This window comes from Pituophis catenifer, unplaced genomic scaffold (genome assembly GCF_029215685.1).
Source record: "Pituophis catenifer annectens isolate HBS135680 unplaced genomic scaffold, rPitCat1.0.hap2 SCAF_1, whole genome shotgun sequence".
Lineage (NCBI taxonomy): Eukaryota > Metazoa > Chordata > Lepidosauria > Squamata > Colubridae > Pituophis > Pituophis catenifer.
Window position 1 is genome coordinate 236760521 of NW_027256881.1, and position 17117 is coordinate 236777637.

The 17117-nt window shown below is 41.1% G+C and overlaps 1 protein-coding gene across 1 annotated transcript in view; it reads left to right on the forward strand.

Moving 5' to 3' along the window:
• Positions 1–2215: 2215 nt before the first annotated feature.
• Positions 2216–17117, forward strand: part of DTX4 (deltex E3 ubiquitin ligase 4) — a 39284-nt gene continuing 24382 nt past the window's right edge. The window contains exon 1 of the mRNA XM_070957268.1: positions 2216–2426. Within this exon, the coding sequence (XP_070813369.1) occupies positions 2216–2426 (211 nt within the window). The remainder of the gene's footprint in view (positions 2427–17117) is intronic.

Consider the following 17117-nt stretch of genomic DNA (forward strand, 5'->3'; position numbering starts at 1 on the left):
CATATCATAGATTCTTCCCCCTGCTCTGCATTTGTTTCTAGCTGAAGATGGACAAATAAATACAGAGGAATATTACATACTGTATCCAGCATTAAGTTAGGATATGCATAGAATTTATAATTAAATGTTTATTGATCCACATCAAAGGGCCCCCTTTAGGTTTCAGAAAAATATCTTTGGCAATTACTGATATGGTCACTGATGTGGACATTGTGGAGTCAGGGATATAGTCACCCTATCTCCGAGTGGCTATGAGGTGACTCAAATGTTTGACATGAAGTAAAAAAGAATACTTTGGAATAAATAATAAATAATTCGGAACTGAGGGTCAGTCTGATATAGCAGTTAAAGCTCCATACTGGAAACCAGGGTATCATAAATCTCTCTCCCTCTCCTAGAGAGAAAACAATGGGAAACCACTTCTCAAAATCTTGTCAAGAAAACTTGTGCAGGCTGGTTCAAAGACTCCCCCAAATAATTATAATAACATCAGAAAGAGTAGCACCCTCCCATCCCCAGGTCCTTAGGAAGAATTCAACAGATGGACAAAAATGCCAACTAGCTGACTCTGTATTATAATAATAAAGACCCTGAAAGTACAGTAGCTGTTTAAAATAATTCTAACTTGTTCAAATAAGGCTGCTGGAAATATTAGCATCTTTGATGGAGGCAGCGGCAAGAGTTTACAAAAAGTTCATATAAACTGCATTTTTTGAAGCAGCACAATGATGAACAAAAATGCAGAACTGCACTACTGCATTTAAAAAAAAAAGCACTTATGCCTTTCATAAGACCAAGGCGGCCGCTAGAAATAATTGATCCCCGCCACCAATTTTGGCCCCAGCTGTGATAGGGCGACTCTCATATCCAATGCTTTCCAACTCCTCACCCCACCAGCCCCCAATTTGTCGCTTCTGCCAGCGCTGGAGGGTAGTCCAGCTGCGGTAAAAGAAGGCTGCGCTACATCAAGCAGCACGCGTGAAAAGCAATGGCCGGGCTGATCCCATACAGAGCCGGGCTTTTGACTAGAGATCGTGTCCTGCGCTGTTTCGCCTTCTCCACGTCTCACTCCGCAGGGTGGCAATCGATGGGGCACCCCCCGCCTCGGGATGCGTTGGTCCAGTCCCGCCAGCACTTGCTGTTGGCTTTATTTGAGTCAGCAGGGGGCGCTCGATGCTGAGCAGAGGGGAGGGTTTAGGGGCGGAGGGCCGAGTATGAGGTAATGGTGGGAGGAGCGAAAGGAAGGAGCGCAAAGACGTCGCGTTCTTGGGGGCTGCTGCTGCTCCTGCTGCGGCTCCTTTTCCCACAATCCTTGCAAAGGCAGGGAAGTTGTAGCGGCGGCGGGCGAGGTTACAAGAGGCAGGAGCCTGGCGCTGGGGCTGCGTGCAATGGGTTATTGTTCTTCGGCTGAGGGCAAGGGGCAATGCGCGGGGTGGAGATTTGCATTTCCCCCGCTGTGTCGAGAAAGCCCCACTCAACCCAGGGTCGGTCTATAGAAAGAAGGCGGCATAAAAGCAACAGGGAGGTGGAGCCGGAGCGATTGCTGCATCTGCTACCCAGGGAAGTGGTGGTGGTGGTGGTGGTGGTGGTGGGGGACACCCAAGAAATCGGAGCTTGAAATTCCTGGCAGGGTTTGTCCAAAAGAACCCCTCGCGCAAATGCAGAGAAGGGAAGGGAAAAGCAGAGTAAGGAGAAGATGCAACTGGTGTAAACTGAGTCACCTTCTGCCGTACCAATAGGCACATTTCCCTTCCGAGACACTTTACGGAGCAGATGACGGAACCTGCTTTTCCAGCTTGCTGACTGGAAGGGTTTTCTTGCTAATTTTTTTTAAAAATGCAACGCATTTCCCAGGCGATGAAGCAAGACTACTGAATTTGCTTGGAAATAGGAAAGCTTTGCAAAGCGTTTAAGTCTTCTTTCCATGCAACAGTAGCCAAAAGAGTCTCCTCTTCTTCTTTTTTTTTTTAACCCGACAACCTCCAAAATACTAGCCGCACAAAAGCGGGTGAGAGAAAGAAACAATTCAAAAGAAGAAAATTTGGAACTGGTCCAAGGAGCGAGCGAGCAGCCAGCCCGTAGGCGTGACGTTGCAGAGTTTAAAGGGGGCAGATGAGATCTATCGGACGTTGATCGGACGAAGAGGCTGCCGGAGGCGCCTGGGTTTTGGAGGCTCTCCGGGAAGAGACCGCTGAAGAGCGAAGGCAAAGAAATCATGCTGCTGGCTTCCGCCGTGGTGGTTTGGGAATGGCTGAACGAGCACGGTCGATGGAGACCCTACAGTCCGGCCGTCAGCCACCACATCGAGGCGGTGATCAGAGCCGGGCCGAGAGTTGGGGGCAGCGTCGTTCTGGGCCAGGTGGACAATAGGCTGTCGCCGTATATCATCGACCTCCAGTCCATGCACCAGTTTCGCCAAGACACGGGTGAGTTTGACCCCGCATCTTCCCGCCGCCACCCCGACCCCCTCGCTGCGATTTTGTCCTTTCCTATCCGGAGCCATCTCCCTTGTCGTGTCCCTTCTGATCGGCGACCAAAAAGGAGGGGCGTATTTTCATTTGGACATTCGTATATATATGTGTGTGTGTGTGTGTGTGTGTGTTTTAAACGAGACGTATAAGAAGTCCGCTGGGATTAAGTTTCATTGCGATTGCACAGCCCCCATTATATTACAGGTTGGCATTTGGGATAACTCGTTAGGCAGCGGGGGGGGGGACGAGATGGGACAGCACAGGGGGAGATTTATGGGAGTATTGAAATTTGCCAATTCTAGAAAAGGATTTGGAGGTGGAATAAGGTGTAATGCAAGCTTCCAAATTCTACCGCCATTGCCAAAAAAAGAGAGGGGGGGCTTAATTAGGTAGGCTTCGTTGGGAGGAAAAAATAGTTTTCAGAGAATTTGCCTTTCCCATTGGGCAAACCCTGTCTCTGCTTAATAGTGGTAGCCTATATAAGTTAAGAAAACCTTGTTCTGCAGTGAAGATGCCGGTGTTCTCTAATGCCTTGTAAAGGTGTGTGAGCAATCATATATATATACACACACTCATATACTTCACTTGCAAAGACTAAAACACACAAATATGAAACGTCAAAGGCTAGTGTGGAAAAAAGAGTGGCTGGAACCAATGCTTTTTTTGGAACTTACTACTGAATAAATCTGGATAGAATTGGGCTGTGTGTGTCTCTCTTGTGCCTTGAGACAAAATACAGCTGTGTGTATACTACATATGCCAGGAGGGGAGTTTTGGAAAAAAAAAAAAAACCTTGATAAATAACATGAAGTATTATGCAATGTGGTATGTGATTTTGTAAAAATTGAAGCAGCCAGTCAAACTTGCAGTTTAAATAGTGACCCCTGGTCACATTTGGAGGAATGTTGCATAAATGTGAATGAAATTCATTTTTAATTTATGAGCTGATCTGGAGTAAATTTTACATACACATACTGCTGAAACTGTAATCATTTGGCTGAAAGGCAGGAGCAACAAATAGTTTACCTAGAGAGGTTAGCAATAAAGACGATTAAAAGCTTCTTATAGAAGAACAACAGATCCAGATGACACTATCCTGAATGCCTGTCTTTGTGAAGGAGTATCATTGAAGATCCTAATCTTACTTCTCCCTTTGTAGAAACTTTGTAGAAACTGTGGGAGGGGAGGGGACTTTCTGTGGGTTAAGTGAGTTACAGGTAGGTTTTTTTCCTAGAATTATTATTGATTCATAACTAGACCCATGTCCCGATGTCGAGGACTCTGCATGGAAACCATCCAGTAGAAGAAAAATAGGCTGTCAGCTGGGAAAACCAAAACAAAATACCAGGCTAAAAAAACAGTAACAACTATTTGTGTGGTATTGCGAAAACCCTGTCAGGAGCTGTAGCTGAAGGTCTGGAGAGTGATGGAGGTGGTGGGCGGTGCTTCCTCCTCCCCCTCCCCCTTTCCTCCCCTGTCTTTTAGTATCTGGACTAAGCGGTTTGCCAAGACCTGAATGCCTCTTGGCAACGTGCTCCTGAGATCCTGTCAGTGAAGCAGTTGCAGTCTCACGGGTAAAGGAATCGGGCGTAGGTGTGCAGCTGTCTTTGCTGACAAGGAGGAAACACCCTGGGAAAACCATCAGCCTCTTTAGCTGGGAATCCCGTTTGCTCCTGCTAGTGAGCTCATGTGTGAAGAAGGGAAGTAGCTATTGGATCAGGAGAGGAGCTGGGAGGAGATGGCAGGTGAATCACACCATCCCTGTGCATTAGATGAAACCTCCTGCTACAGTATGTGGTGCAGCTGGCTGCATGTGGAATAGGCTGGCCCTGGACGAGTGGATGAAAGAGAAGAGCTGCATGAAAGCTTAGCATGCAAACAGGACGACTTCAAGGGAGGAGACAGAAACCTGATAGAGGCAGACAAAGCTGATGAAAGGAAAAATGGGAAAGGAATTTTCACGGGAGCCTAAGATTTTGGAGAGTCAAAGTGCACCAAAGATACTTTTCGATGCACATTTCTGTGCAAAAGCTGGAAATATTAATTACTGCTTTCTGAGATAGTATTAAAAGGAATAAATAAAATGTAAATAATAGTTTCTCAGAGGTTTGGTCTCAACACAACATCCCTCAATCTGGCCTGTAAAGCTGAAGTGCAACATTTGACCAGTCCCTGTTACAGTAAATGATTCTTTTAAATGTCACCAGAGCAGGTTTTGTTTCCATATAACAAGAGTCAAAGATGTGTGTGTGAGTGTGCGCGTGTATGGATTTATTCATATTCAGGCTGGCTGGGAATGATGGGAATTGAAAGCCCTGGACTGCAGAAGACAGCTTTAAAGACTGTCAGATTGATTACAGCCTAAGCCCTTATCAACCAGGGCTTGCTTCATTTCATTATTTATTCACATCTTACATTTTGGCAACAGTAAAGGGGAGACACTGATACTGGATCAAACGCTATTTCAATCGTAATAACCTTTATGAAACACAGCAGTATGACTATTAACTACAGCGGGTGGAAAAATAGATGGGAGAGGCATTTTGTCTGTACTTGTGAGATGAGCAAGATTTGTGCTATGTCCACAGTGAGACTCAAGTAGGCTATGAAATCAGGTTCTGATCAGATAACTTTTTACAACTGCTGTGAACATTTGTGATCAGTCCTGGCCTCATTGATTAGTTGAATACAGAAAACTGACTGGTTGCAAAATAGTCTCCCCTGCCTTAGGAAAAGATTCTAAATTAAATACGTTTTTTCTGTCTTATACTATTTATTATACTGCCATGGGAGGGAGTTAGCTCTCCTCCGTTCCATTCATTCATATTCATTTCACTGTAAATTGTCTGTTGTGAGATGTATTCTTGCCTAGTGCCCAGTCCTTTCGCCAAATAAGCCAGATTTCCTTTTCTGAAGATGATATATTTCTCCATATATTTTTTCTCTACCTCGTATGATTAGACTATGAGTAGGAACAATCTCTATCAATTGCCCAGATATGCTGACTGAGACTTTTGGCACTTGGATATAAGAACCAGGCTACAGTTTGAATCTTCAACTGCTATAAAGGTAGGTTGGGAGGCCTTTCCTCTGGACCAATTCCACTTCAGTTATAGCTGTATGTGACAGCTTTACACACTCAAAGAAAGTAAAGTGTGAGGTATCTGTGAAGATTCTCAGTCATCTGGACCAGGGGCAGGGGTGAAATGCTCCCGGTTCGGACCAGATCGCCTGATCCGGTAGTGATGTCGGCGGGTGGTTCGGAGAACCGGTAGCAAAAATCCCTGCCCCCCCCCCAATGCCCAGCTGAACCGCACAATCATCAGAGGCTTTTTTTAATTTTAAAAGCATTTTTTCTACAACCTCTTCGGCCAAAAAATGCTTTTAAAAGTAAAAAAAAAAAAGGCCTCTGCCGATCAGGCAACTCAGCTTGGATCGTCAGAGGCATTTTAAAGAAAAAAACCCTTCGCCGAAGAGGTTGTAGAAAAATGGTTAAAAAAAAAAATGGCCACGCCCACCCAGTCACATTACCCCCCCCCCCCCAACCACCACCACCACCAAGCCATGCCCACAGAACCGGTAGTAACAAATTTTAGATTTCACCACTGATCAGAGGTCTCCAACCTTGGCAACTTTAAGACTTGTGAACTTCAACTCCCAGAGTTCCTCAGCCAGCAAAGCTCTGGGAGTTGATGTCCACAAGTCTTAAAGTTGCCAAGGTTGGAGACCCCTGATCTAGGTCATAGTTGTCTCAAAGGTGCTTTTTCAAAAGGCAGCTGCTTTTTCTTGAGGAAGGTGTTTCACTTCTCATCTAAGAAGCTTTATTGGTTCTGGCAGGATGGTGGGGCAATGGAAAGATTGGTTCTGACAAGATGGAAGGGAATGGAAGGATCATATTTCTTTGCAGTCATCTGGTCATTAGCACTCTTTCTGAAAGCCACTGAGCCTCTTTGGGGGTTGTCTGTACCCACAGGGTCATATATGGGTGAGTGCATACAGGGGTGGGGGTGAAATCTTGGAACTGCTGAAAGGACTGGGTTGTAGACAGGAGAAAGATGGTATCTTATCCCTCCCCCTCCGTTGAGAGGAGGCTGTTCAATGTCATAACTGGTTCCTTTTATCCCTCTTTCAGGTTTTTCCACTATAAATATCCTGGTAGCTTGATAGACTATTCCAAAATTGGTGCTTATATTCCTGTTAATCACATACCTCCCAGTGTCTGGAATGTTGCAACAAAGGTGAATTAAATATAAATTCTCAAAGTGATTCATTATCATCTCTATAAGTGCAGCTCTTGTGCTCAGCCACATTGTGAGATACTAACAACCTCCTCACTGCCTTTCAAAAGTACATTTTGTCTAAGCTCATGTCTTGGCAAATTTAGTTGGAGGCAGTGAAGTGGGGAATGCAAAACTAAATAGGTTCAAGGACCAAGGAACAATTAGGGTGAGCCACAGAAGTCTTTTAAGCAACTAATGAGACAAATGGATCTCTAGATGAGTTAAAGGTAATGGTGCATTAAAGAAATACAGTAAAATTGCACAGCCTTGAATAAATTCCTTGCCTCCATCTGTAGTGCAGAAGAGGTAGGACCAATTCCATTATCTAAAATGATAGAATATTACCAAAGGATTAAATCAAAGAACTAAGAGCAGCCTGCAGATAGCATCCATGCTGATTAGTCAAAGATGTTCTAGGCCAGCTACCTGGAATCCTGAAGCAGGAACACTAAATATCCTGCTTCTGAGTTTAGAGTTGATTTATGGAATTGGGTGTGAGCATCTCTATAGAAGAAGACTTACCAAGTCTTCTTGATTTTGGAAAAGAAACACACTCAGGTCTTTCAGGGTCTTTTGTAGTGTCAAAAAAGATATTGAATAGTAAAAACTAGGATGCTAACAGAATAAAAAGGTTTTGTCCTCCCAAAAAATAGAACAAAAGTGACCGGCAAAAAGAACATGGAAAATATTAATAAAATAATATCATTTTATTATAAAATTAATGCAGTAAGACAATTTTATTAATACACTTAATACAACTGAAAAATATTTAAATACATTAGATATGGATGATCAATATTGAAGTTAAAGAAGGAGATTGTAGAAGAGCCAGATGAATTATTTATGAGTGGCTTTGCTCAAAAGAAATCATAGTATTTGGATATTTTAAGCAGATGGGCCTAACCACCGGTATATTTTTAATTTCTTATAATTCTCTGTACAGCTTTAATAAAACCAACACAAAGAGCAATATGACTCCACCCAACATTGATTAGTTGGTTTAAACAATAGATATCAGTCTTGAGGAGAAAACATACTCTTAAAGGAAACACTTTTCGCAGTCTTTTCTGAACACAACTAAGGCTCTGATCTTGCAGAACCCATCTATTGAAATCTTCAAGGTACTGAAGATTTTAGTCTCCATTTATGTGCCACAAATCCTGCTGTCACTCAGGGACAGGTCTCTCTGCCTGAAGATAGTGGACTTGCAGAGGTGCATTCCCATGAGCTGGGTCTTTGTTCCTTCAGTTCCACCCTTTTTACTGTCCAGAAGGCTTTTATTTTTCATGATTCTCTTGCTACCCCAAATTTTGGGAGCAGCTTGCATAACCACCTGTGTAATGACACATTTTAGTTGTTTTTACACAAAAGTCATGTTTGGTATGCAGTTAAAGCATAAACATGTGAACCTTCGGGCAGTCAGGAGCTGAACTTTGGAAAGTAATTGTTCAGTTTCTGAGTCATAGGCAGTTTCACAATAAAGGTACTTGAGTGGACACGGGTGAATTTGGGGGTGGAATTTTGCACACCAGTGTCAGTCCTTGACGATGTTTTGAAAAAAAGTGAAAAATCAGGCTACCACAAATAATTTTACTGTTGAATTTCAGTAGTCCCACCCTGGGGATAGGGGTTCGAGAGGCTATAGAAATGAACATAGGGAGAATTTACGTAGGCTCTGGTTGCCACCCTTGAATTAAAGCATTATACATGCCCAGCAGACTTAGCAGCTGTTGGTGTGTTTGGTAAGTTTTGTGGCGCCATTGCTGTCTGGAATATAAATGCTTACACATTCCCCACTCAGATTCTGACTCTGGTATTGCAGTGGTATAATGTAGTTGATGAAGGGTTTGTTCTCTGGTTGATTAAGAAATTGGGTGGCTACCGTGTTTCCCCGAAAATAAGACCCTGTCTTATATTTTTTGAACCCTGAAATAAGCGCTTGGACTTATTTTCAGGGAGGCCTTATTATTTTGGGGCACGTGGAGCAAGATGGGGCTCCTCTTGCCGTCTTACCTGATTTCCAGCTCTGTGTTTAAATATTTTTGGGGGGAGGGGCTTATTTTAAGGGGAGGCTTATTTTAGCGCTCGCACTCAAAAGCCCGATTGGACTTATTATAAGGAGATGTCTTATTTTCGGGGGAACAGGTTATTACTGATTCAGAACTCAGCAGAAATGAAATCGTTTTACACTCTTCCGTTTCTGCCCATCAAAGGCCATCTAGAGCATTCAGACAAAATTCCTTCACAAAGAGAAAAGGATTGCTATCTTTAAGGGAAGCATTTAGCACATGTTGCTTCTACCAAGCCATTTATTTCTTTTAAAATATTAGGCAGGTTTTCTTTCTTAATTTGCTTCGGTGTCTTTAGTGTTCCTTGATGGTATCAGTTGTGGAAATGTTAATGTAAATTAATTTTGAAGTTCTTATATAGGTAGTCATCAAGCTATGACCATAATTGCGCCCCTTTCTGGATCGGGACTCCCTACGCACGGTCACTCAAGCACTCGTCACTTCTCGTCTGGACTATTGTAACTCTCTCAACATGGGGCTCCCCTTGGGGTGCACCCGGAGGCTCCAACTGGTGCAGATTGCGGCCACGCGGGGGATTATGGGAGCGACGAGGCGCTCCCATGTGACTCCTCTCCTGCGCGAGTTACATTGGCTTCCGGTGGACTTCCGGGTGCGCTTCAAGGTGTTGGTGATCACCTTTAAAGCGCTCCATGGCTTAGGGCCGGGGTACTTACAGGACCGCCTTCTGCCACCAATTGTCTCCCACCGGCCAGTTCGCTCCCACAGAGAGGGCCTCCTCAGGGTGCCGTCGGCCAGACAATGCCGGCTGGCGACCCCCAGGGGGAGAGCCTTCTCTGTGGTGGCACCTGCCCTCTGGAACAACCTACCCCCAGAGATACGAGTGATCCCAGACCTCTGGACTTTTCGTCGGGCCCTTAAAACCTACTTTTTTTAGTTAGCCGGGCTGTCCTGATTTTATGGTTGGTTTTTAAAATTTGATATTGATTTTAATTGAAATGTTCTAAATTATGGGCCAAACTTTATTTAATTATTTTTAATCGATTTTAACTTTTGTGTACAAATGTTTTATTTTGGCTGTTCACCGCCGAGTCTGAAAGGAGAAGGGCGGTATAGAAATCTGAAAAATAAATAAATAAAATAAATAAATTGAACCCAAATTTTCTGTGGCTAAGTGGCACATTTGTTCAGTGACTTTTGCCCCATTTTACAGCCTTTCTTGCCACCGTTGTTGAGTGAATCACTGCAGTTGTTAAGTTAGTAACAAGGTTGTAAGCGAATCTGGCTTCCCCATTTACTTTGCTTATCAGAAGGTCACAAAAGGTGGTCACATGATCCCAGGACACTGCAACCATCATAAATATGAACCAGTTGCCAAATGTCTGAATTTTGATCATGTGACTGTGGGGATGCTGCAACGATCCTAAGTGTGAAAAACGATCCTAAGTCGCTTTTCAGTGCCCTTGTAACTTTGAATAGTCACTAACAAACTGTTGTAAGGTGAGGACTACCTGTAGTGTAAATTTAAGGCCATTGTACATCAGTCTGCTTTCCCCATACTATGGGATGCGACACTGGTCTACTTTTTAAAAAACAGAAAAATTAATAAGAAAATTTGCATGAAAAATTCTGAAGGCATTGTACAAGAGCTTCATTAGTTATTACTGTATATCTATAGAGTAAGATGTTTACAGGTAGCCATTTATTTTTCCTGGTACATATTATTTTGTTCTGACTACCAATACATATGATGTGTGTGACTGAGGTAGACATTCCCAGTTAGTTTTTCTGATATGTGGCGACCTTAATATGAAGTTACTGTAGGTAATGCTTTTTTTTAAAAAAAAAAAACTTACCTAACTTACCTACTTCTAAAAAAATATTGATGCTTGAGGCCATCCAAGTCTTGTGGTTACTCTGTGCATTTGAAATGTTTTGGGGATTTTGGTAGTGCTACTGCTGATCTGTTTAATTGGATCATATCAGATAAGTTTCAGGGGGCTTGGGGAGGGATTGGGTAAAAAAGGCATATAAAACTAATTCCTGTTTTCTTAGCAGAAATAAGTTTTGTGACACTACCCTGCTCTTCTTTTGCTCCTCTGTTGAAGAGAGAATTTGATGGACAGCAATTACTAACATAAGTGGTTCATCCTTTGTCCAGACTTTGGTTGTGGATGGCTGCATTTTTGAATAGATGTATGTTGCACATACCAGCTAGCATTCCAAATATTACATTGCCCAATTGGGCTCACTTCATGATAGGAAGGCTGTTGCAGGAGTCCTCCCTTGGGGAAAAAACTCTCACTGAGCAGAGGGGCTTTTCTTCCCCTGAAAGAATAATTAACATGCACACCGAATCCTTGTCTGTGTGGAGGTATTATAGGTCTACTTGCTGCCGACCCCTTTCTTAAACCCATTCCCCGAATAAAAGCTTTGTCCATATATTCCCTCCTTATCTAGTGGTTGCCACAGTGATCAGCAATGGGTCTGCCTGTCCTTCCATCTTCTCGGCTGAATTTGCTGAGACCAAATCGAACTTATTTTGAAGTCTGATGTCGTCCCATCTTGGCAATAGAGCCACTGGGTCAAGAAAGAAAGTGGGACTGGCTGCAGCTCTGTCTATTAAACCCTTTGTCAGCCCTGAGACAGGCCGAGATTAATGTTTGCTTTGCTCTTGCAAAATGAAAGGCTGAAAAGAATACCAACACCAACATGTTGCCATCAAGCTTAGGGGTCCCCCGAGTTAGGAGGGCCATTCATTTGCATGGAGAAATGAAAGAGGAAAGAATTTTCATCTATTGGGTCTAGAGTTTTACCTATTGCCCCAAAGCTTTCTCAAAGTGCTGTACAGTTTGTATTCACAACAGTGGTGAGATTATTATTATTACTCTTTTTTTTTGCAGAGGCAGATCTAAGAGGCCAGTGGACTATTATATCACATGTTATGTTTTTTGTGAACATTCCTGCACAGTCCCATTTTATTGTGCATCTTGTAAGCTATGTTGATGAATGCACAATTAACTCAAGCCAAATTGTCTCTACGGATGCATGCATTTTAATGGCTCCAACCTTACTGGATAGACTGAATGTGTCATACGTGCTTACTCCAAACAGTTTCTTACATACTATATATGACAAGTATATTTCTTCACCCTTCCTCTCATGATTTAAGTCAGCAGTAACGAGATTCATTTGTTTCGTTCTCATATGCATTTAGCTTATGAGCTCATATCAGCTTATGCATTTAGTCCAAGATTGATCAGTCTAAGATATCTAGTCTGTTTCAAAACCGAGTTGGACTTTCAATTAAAATGTATGTGCTTCAATATAATACTTATTAACGCATTATAGTCCAATGGTTCTGGACTGTCAGATAAGATCATGATGGACTTTTTGTTTGTTTGTTTTTGTTTTTTTTTTTAAATTTCAAGCTACAAGATTTGATTAATATTTAATACTCTGCAGTAAAGAATATATCTAGTTCCCTGTAACATCTTTGCTTGCTTTCAAGATCTGGAATTAAACACAAAAAACTGAATTCCACCCTCAGATACAAAAATATGGTCATTGAATAGTTGGCCATGGTAAAGGAGGCAATAAGAGACTTTGGGCAAAACCATTAAAAGAATGCATTTGCACATGTGGGTCTTGTGGTACATATATATTCCATAAAGGCCTTCCAATTGTTTTTTTTTTCCCCAGTAAGAATTGGCTTTTATATCAGTAGGTATCAAGTGGAGACTACTAGAAACAATCTTTTGTCCTTACTTTCCAATCCAGCTGTGATCTCCTCCTCCTCCTCCTCTTCTACAATATCCTTACATCAGTGGTAGCTTCTCATAAAAGAATAAGCTGTCACACAGAAGCTGTAACCAATCCTATTAGATCTAATTCTGTTCAGAGCTGTAACTTAGCTTTATGGACCCAGTCTTATTTCCTCCATTTTTGCTCTTTTGAGAAAATACTGAAATATTCAAAGGAGAAGGGAAAAAACTGATTCATGTTAAATGAAAACTTACCTATTTCATGTGTTCAGTCTGATACACAGACTGAAGCACCCTTGCATGCTGATTATCTCTGCTTTCCCAAATTTTTCAATGTTGTTTGCTGGTAACATGCATATTAAGAAAAAACACAAGTCATAAAAATAGATATAGTTTTTAAAAAATAGAACTCTGGTAGAGAAATGAGAGACATTAAAGAAAGCAGTAAAAAAAATGAACAAAATCAAGTTTAAGAGAACCATGACCTTTATTTAGAGATAAAGCTAATGTATTAGTCCAAAATAGTTGTGATCTCCTAGTCAACTATGCAAATCAATGCTTTTATTCTACATCTTAGATCTATCTTACCAAATTCATATGCTGACAAGGTCTAGAATCATGCATGATTTCCTGTAATTTGTGCTTACAGGATAGATACTGAGTGAAAAAACAAAACTTCCACATATTACTGTCTCATATGAATACAGCATGCAGAGCCAGCATGCACAGACAATCTTCTCTCTTCTCTTTCAACCCACTCCCTTCTATGAAGCATTGTTTCTTCCCTTGATAAACTCAAGACAGTCTGATGACATTTGCCTAAACTAAATTCGGTGAGAAATGTACCCTTAATTGAAGTTTTTTCCCTCCTTCCTTAAACCCCTTTCAGTCATAACAGGCATGAAACAACATTAAACACTCATTAGAAGTGGAGTAATTATGTATGTGAATATAGCATAGGCTAGATCCTAATTGGGATGAATGCAGAAATTCAGTTCCTTAAGGATATCAGCAAACCTTAACAGAAAGGATCTCCCAGGACCTTTTAAAACTAGAATGCTGTGAGGCCACCTTGGGGAAGATGGGCTGAAGACTCCTTACACCCAAGTTGCCTTGTTGAATGAACTATTGTTCTGGGCGACTTCCCTCTTCTCTTTCCCCAGTTGCTATGAATGTTGTTGTTTGGGGTCATTAAGGAGTTCTGATGGTAAAGAGGCCGTGACCCTGGCAGGGTCTCAATAGCTATTGTCCCTTTTCTTTTTCCTTCTTGAATGGCTGATGGCCTGTTTCAGAGTTAGGCAGGGAGGGAGGATTTTCTCACAACTGATGGATGAAGCGGGAGAGGAGAGATGCAGAGATTCCTATGCCCTTTTCTACCACCCCCAAATCTGCTGGTTTCATCCTCGTGATGGATTATAATCAATTATGGGGTCTGTGTATGGCTTGGCTTGCAGTAGGTTTTCCCATTGTAATGCCTGTTTCTTAAAAATCAGCCTTCCTTCCTAATTTCCCAAGAACATTTTTGACGGGATTTTATTTAGTTAAACCTAATGAAAGAAGGATTTTTTCCCCCAGAGATTAGAAATGGGGTAGAGTTAGAAATATCCAAGTGTTAATCAGTAGAAAACTGATTGTCTACATTGAGAGCCAATTTGCAGTAATAGTTAAGGAGCTAGATGGAAACAGGCCTGGAGTTCTATTGATCTTTGGACACAGAAGCTGACTGGCTGACTTTGGGCCAGTCATTCTTTTTTTTTTTTTCATGGAATAAGGACTAAATGACAAGAACTTTGTTCTTTTGAACTGTATTTTGCACATGGCTATGACATAAAGCATTTCATGCAATTCAGATCTAAATAAATAATTTTCCTGGTTTACTGTTTCCCTATTGTTTGATCACTGCTAATTCATACTCTTCAGTTATCTGCAACAGGTAATTGTTCCTAGTTCTATGTACCGGTAGTTAGTGGGGTTCCATTAATCTGTAGCACAGATGTAAGTTCTGAAACCTATCTTTCTGTTTTTAACAAAATGGGACTCCAATTAACATAGAGTTCTACTTTTATTTGGAATTACACCTCTGAAAATCATTCAGTATTTGTGTTGCTTATGGTTAAGCTTGGGGATGGCAAATGTTGACATTGCTTTGACATTTTAATCAAATTCTTCTCATTTTAAGAATAGGTTTTAAATGTGTTTTGCTGTGAAATGCGTTCTGTACCCTTTTTAGCTTCATATTAATATCATCTTGGAAGACAGGTAATTTAAGACTGGGGATGTCAGGTCCCCCTTCTCACCAACCTTTAGACGGCTAGATACTCACTGCTTGAGAAGTCAAGAGGCATTCATGTCTGATCAAAGCTTTGGATCTGAGTAATTTAATAAGCTGAAGTCATGAACAGCTGTCTAAATCACCCTGCCTAGAGATATGCACACATATTAGCTCAGAGAAAATGTACATGAATGCACAAAGCTGAAAAATAATCAGGGTAAACTAAGATGGCTTTTGTGCCTGGTTAAATTGCATCCAATTTAGAATACAATTTGCTAGGCACAGTGTTTTCCACTCACATACTGCTTACAGTACTTACTAATATTAGAATATAGGTGGATTTGTAGCTTTAAGGCACATCTCTGTCACAATTTCCCAGCTATAGCAAGAATCGCTTAAGAGATACCTTTCTTTCAATTTAGAAACCCAGTTTTCTAGATTGCCCAGTACATGAGCAAGGTCGGATCATTTTCTCTCTATTGCTAGTCCACTAGGGATATTTAGGGCATCAATTCCTTCCTTCATTGCAGAGATTACAAGTATATGATATTGCGTTTCTAAGTCTAATGAAGCAGGCATATCTATTGGTTAGCATGGTCTGACTGACACTGCCCTACTCCACACCTTCTCGTTTAATGCTGTCAACCTGGTTTTAGCTAAAGTGGCCTTCATATACACTTGGACATATACACAATGGACAAAGGCAGTCATCATCTTTGGTTGTGTGTGTACTTGAATCTATGGATGCACAGAGTCTTTTTACATAAGGGGTACCGGGTGTTGGTTTTGCAGGAACAGGTTCTGCAGGAACAAGAAAGAAGAAGTGAGTGTGTTGTTGCAATAATGTCCTTGCTATCCAACTCATCAGGGTAGTTGCTAGCCTGGAGCATGAAGCCTGTGGATCAGTCTTCATGGAATATTTGTGGGTATGTGTGTGAATCTTTTTGCAGTGGAAATCAATACTACTTTAACAATCAAGAAGGGGGAAAATATAATTTAGGCGTAACATTTTTCAATGCTAAGTAGTCAGCATTAAATATTTTACAGCAGAGATGTTGACCTTTTAATTGATTTATTTCCCCCTCTTCTTGGTTCCAGTTAAGGCATTGGTAAATATAGGTCATAATGTACACAAGCCAATTATTTCCTAGTGCTCTTCTCTGAATAACTCTCTTCTGGGGAATTTGCCAACTTCCTGTTCATTCTAACTATATAAGCAAGAATCGCCTATCATATTTTCTAGTGAAAATGTGCTTCAGTAAATAGGCATTCTCTGTTTAGAATATTTCCTTTGCAGAGAACGCCCCTGATCAGAATATTTATTTTTCTGGAACTGCAGTTATAAACAAAGTTAATGGAATTGAATATACATCTAAAAGATGCCAATAGTTTGCATTCTTCACATAATCTCAGTTATCTACAGCTGTCAGTTACATATGTCTTGTATCAAAGTTAATGAGACTTCTGTACAATCGCCTGTGTCCTTGGTCAGTACCACAGTTTAGCTACCCCTTAAATTATGAAGACCAGTCAAGATTCATTAACTGCCTTCACCTCATCACACCACTGAAATTACATTTCTGTTTTGTCTCTTACTGTCCTTTACCCATGCAAGTACATATTGTCTGGACATTTTACATTTAATTTTGTTTGACCGAATAAGGAAATGCCTTATTTCTTGAGAAATTCTGACTACACATCATTGTACTTCCACATAAATAGTCTTCAAAATATTAAAGAATAATTTGGGATGTTGAGGGGTGATGGTCAAATAGCCAGGTTTAGCTTCTGTTGAACCTTGCAGAAACAGAATGTGAGGTACCCATTTCTGTGTTCACTGGGATGAGAAGTAGAGTGCAGGAGGTTATTAAATTAATGTTGAAGGTGGGGCTGGTGTTAAAAACAAAACAGTTTTTGTAATTGCACAGTAGAACATCACACACACCTCTTTCCAATTTCCCATATCCAGGATGTCCTTTCCAGCTTGACTTTGGTGCTGGAAAAAGAGCTGGGTGAGAAAGAAAGTACCGTATTTTTCGGAGTATAAGATGCACCGGAGTATAAGACGCACCTATCTTTTTTGTTTTGTTTTTTTTATAAAAAGTTTTTTTTTATTTTTTAGACAAACATACATACAAACATACAATGTATTTTCTTTGAACAGAGTATTTGACCGGTTCACGAATTTAAAAAGTGTTTAGTCATTTCAATTAAATTTACAATGTCTGTATTTCTTTTTTGCCATATTTATTCCTCATCAATTTTTTTAAAAAACCAATATTACCCTTCATCCTCATCTCTAA